Source organism: Chelmon rostratus, chromosome 11, assembly GCF_017976325.1.
Source record: "Chelmon rostratus isolate fCheRos1 chromosome 11, fCheRos1.pri, whole genome shotgun sequence".
Lineage (NCBI taxonomy): Eukaryota > Metazoa > Chordata > Actinopteri > Chaetodontiformes > Chaetodontidae > Chelmon > Chelmon rostratus.
The window spans coordinates 14,215,876-14,219,573 of record NC_055668.1 but is presented as its reverse complement, the minus strand read 5'-3'; the positions used below and the strand labels follow the sequence as shown (position 1 = coordinate 14,219,573).

The 3,698-nt window shown below is 45.6% G+C and overlaps 1 protein-coding gene across 1 annotated transcript; it reads right to left on the bottom strand.

Moving 5' to 3' along the window:
* Positions 1–2,482: 2,482 nt before the first annotated feature.
* LOC121614271 (cystatin-like) lies at positions 2,483–3,088 on the bottom strand. The gene is made up of 3 exons (XM_041948086.1): positions 2,879–3,088; positions 2,702–2,809; positions 2,483–2,569 (listed from the first exon to the last, which is right to left on the bottom strand). The coding sequence occupies exons 1-3, from the start codon at positions 3,086–3,088 to the stop codon at positions 2,483–2,485; spliced, it is 405 nt and encodes a 134-aa protein (XP_041804020.1).
* Between the last annotated feature and the right edge of the window lie 610 nt (positions 3,089–3,698).

The window sequence follows — 3,698 nt, the reverse complement described above, 5'->3', positions numbered from 1 at the left end:
TGCTGCCTGTATAATGAGATAGGCCAAAGTCAGTGACGATGCCAGAGAGATGGAGAGTGAAATGTGCAAAACTGGAACAAGAAAAGACGATGATGAAGGAAATAAAATTGTGAACTTCAGTCCATTCTTAGAGCACACTTAATATCTAAACTTAATCGGTAGCAATTTTGCATTAACTGTAATTCACTTTCAAGTAGAGCTGCAAAGATTAATCGATTAGCTGTCAGCTATTAAATTAATCTTAACTATCTTGATAATGGATTAATCATACTGAGTGACTTTTTATGTAAAGTCAAAATTCTTCATAAATGTAAATATTTTCTGGGTTCACTACTCCTCAATGACAGCAAACTCAAAGTCTTTGGGTTGTGGACAAAACGAGACATTTTAGTGCATCATCCTGGTCTCCTGGAAACACTGATGGACATTTTTCAGCATTTTCTGACATTCCATAGACAGAACAATGAATTGATTGATCATGAAATTAATCGGCAATTAAATTAATATTTAGTTGCAAACATAATTTAGAAGCGAGTTTGATGGAATAGTTAGGATGCATTACTTCACAGTGATGTACTATAACTTGGGATTGGTAAATATGGCAGGAGCAGCAAAATGCAATAATTTTCGGAGTTATAAATCTCAACATGCTGTATATACTAAAAAAGTCTAACTGGGTGCCGTAGATGAGACGCAGCAGAGAAGTCACAAAGAAGAATGGTGTAATACTCATTAGCATCATTCTTCCTGTATGATGTATTTAAAGGTATGCTGGATGCCTGTGATGAGTCAGCAGAAAATAGGGTTTGATAACTGATAGGGTGATGAAACAGATCCATCAACAACGATGTAGGACAACTGTCAAAACTACTGGAATGGTCCAGTAAAGAATGCACTAAAACACATCCCGAGAGGAAGAGGGGAAGATCTTTAAGGAGGGATGACACCGTCTTGGGGTAGAGAAACTGGGTTGGAAGAGAAGGGGGAAAGACAGATGAAGGGGTGGAGGGACTGATCAGAGGGGTGCCAGACACAAAGAGGCCAGGCCATGGCCGGTGGCACGCGATGGGCAGATTAACCAGCGTTTCCTCCCCTAACTGAAGCATTAGGACACCTGACTGAATCCCGCCAATGGCAGCCAGCCAAGGATTTGTTGGGGGGGGGGGGGGGCAAGCTGGGGCTCGCCTTTCAACACTCAGGCTCTTCAACAACACAAAGAGGGGTGGGGTGGTGTTCATGGGATGGGGTGGAGTGTGGTGGGGGGTGATGGGCTGGTGGCTTGGAGTGGGGAGGAGGGGGCTACAAGCCTTACCCCTCACCATCTGCTGCCCAGGCTAAGTGAGGACAGGGGTAGGGCCAGAGTGCGGGGTGGAGTATCTGAGCGCGTGCATGCAGAACACACGTGTATCTGCGTGCACGCACCTGTTAGTGTGTCAGTGGGTGGGTGGGTGAGCGGAATGGCAGATGGACAGGGCATATACTCCTGGCACCACAGCTTCGATGTTAGTCATCCCACGTTAAGGAGTACCCCCCCGCCCGCCCTCTTCCCCCACATTCCTAACCCCTGCTACCTAATCCACAGTGCCAGCCAATTCTTTATGTTTTGCTCAGTTTGATTAAGACATCCATGATTAGAGACATTATGGGGTGGGTGAGAGGGTGTGTGTGAACCGCTTATCCATGTGGCTGTTTACTGTAATCAAAGCCAAACAGATGCAGCCCGTTTGGCCTCAATGCCACTTAGCAATATCTCCTATTTTAACACTTACTGTAAAGCACACACTAATCCCACTTTATTAATTTCCTTCTATTGAAAGCGTGGTGCAAAATGTGGTTTAAAAACCCCTAAAATGGTCGTGGATCAAACATCTATAAGCACCACAGCTACCCCAAACAAACTACACCCACTTCCACACCCTTGTGCACTATTTGACATAATTTCCCCCCTGCGCTGCGTGTTTATCTGAACATTATCAGTGAGCTGTCCGTTTCCCCCTATAATAAAAAAAGGGGGTCAGAGCAGCAGACAGTTCAGTCTTGCTGAGCAGTAATCTGAAAATGCCTGTAATCCTCCATACAGAGCCCTTCTGGAGCCCGTGATTGTAGTGTGGAGAGGTGCAGCCTCGTCTCAGTTTAGCAGCCATGTGTCTGACCAAGCTTGACACGCAACCAGAGCCTTACAGCTGCCAGGACACACACTGAGAGATGAGGCACAGCAAAGCTGCCCCGGTCACTCACTGGAATAATTATGCCATTTTTCGCCCTATACAATGCAGAGTGAGTGCAGGTCACTGAACTTATTCAACTCAGTGTTAGGACAAGTGGCATATGTGGGAGCCAATGAAATCACTGGTTTATGCAGATAAATGGCGGGTGTGGGCAGCGTATTAATGAGCGAGCGTCATTTGTGAAACACGAGATGAACACAATAAAACACTGCTCAGTGAGAACTTTACTTGGCATATCACAAATCAGAATATCATCAATTAATCTGGTGGCACTTCTTTCGAGTGAGCACACGTGAATCCTCCCAAGGGATCTCTGTAACGATGAAGTGGCACCGAAGCTCCTGAAATAAACGGAAACATTTTAACAACTTCCATGTTGATGAAGAGCACGTGGGCTTCGAGTGTGCACACTTCTGCTTGTTTTTTTTAAGTCCTGAGCGCGTGCTGCGCACCACCTGAGATGTTGCACTTGCCTTGGGTTCAGAGTGGTAAACACATGGCTCACTGTCAGTCGTGGCGCTCGTCTTGCACATCGTGCGACCGAGCAGGACTTCCAGGATGTAGTTTATCCCCGCGACCACCTAAAGAAAACAGCAGGACTCACTGCAGGCATCTGTCAGAGGTTTAGATCAAACTCAGATAACTTGTACCTGGATTTTGGCCGATGTTATGTTCACAATTTTGTAGGCAAATTGGTCCGCAGCGTTGGCTCTGTTGAATTCGCCCAGGGCGAACCGCGCCGCCGTCAGAACCGCGCTGCTGTTCGCGGGGACTTCGTGCGGCCGACCGGTCATCTCATGTTCGGCGGCGACAAAACGGGCGACCGAAGCGCAGACGAAGATACAAACCCAGGCGAACATCCTGAACCCAACAAGTTGTTCTGAGGCAGCTTATGAGGGTCCTGGTTGTCGGTTCCGAGTGGCCGAGTCCTCGTTGAAAGCCGGGTTAAAAGACGCTGGAGAAGCGCACACCTGTCCCCCCAATCAGCGTCCCACCCGAAAATCGCCGACCACAAACCGCATCGCTAAGCTGCCGTAAAGCCGGTGGAAAACAGGCTAATGTGTGTTCATTGACTAAAAAATAAAATATGCAACATTAGACATGTGTGACTTGCAGTTTGTATTTATTTATTAAGAGAAATACAGTAATGCCAGTCTGCAGTGACATTTATCAAGATACATAACCAATAATGAAACATGATAAAACCACATCAAGCACAGGTGTGTCCCCGTTTGATCATTATTTCATACCTTGAACCTTCCCTCCCTGGTTTTTGTCAGTGCCACACAAGCTTAAGTTTAATGAAAATTAAAAAAAAAAAAGTAAAATGATGCTGTTTAAAAACACTGACACAGTGGTATATTTTTCCACTCATTAAGAGATAAAAATACTTTAATATTAAAAGAGTACTATAAAAATTTAATTCACAGGCGTCCATTCGCCTTACAAACCTAAACAATCACCAGTGTA

Bases quoted from the DNA above. Each gene is read 5' to 3' on its own strand.
- LOC121614271 (XM_041948086.1), bottom strand. From the start codon at position 3,088: ATGTTCGCCTGGGTTTGTATCTTCGTCTGCGCTTCGGTCGCCCGTTTT. The intron at 2,810-2,878 runs GTACAAGTTATC...TGTTTTCTTTAG, and splicing joins TAACATCGGCCAAAATCCAG to GTGGTCGCGGGGATAAACTA. The intron at 2,570-2,701 runs GCAAGTGCAACA...CGTTTATTTCAG, and splicing joins TTTACCACTCTGAACCCAAG to GAGCTTCGGTGCCACTTCAT.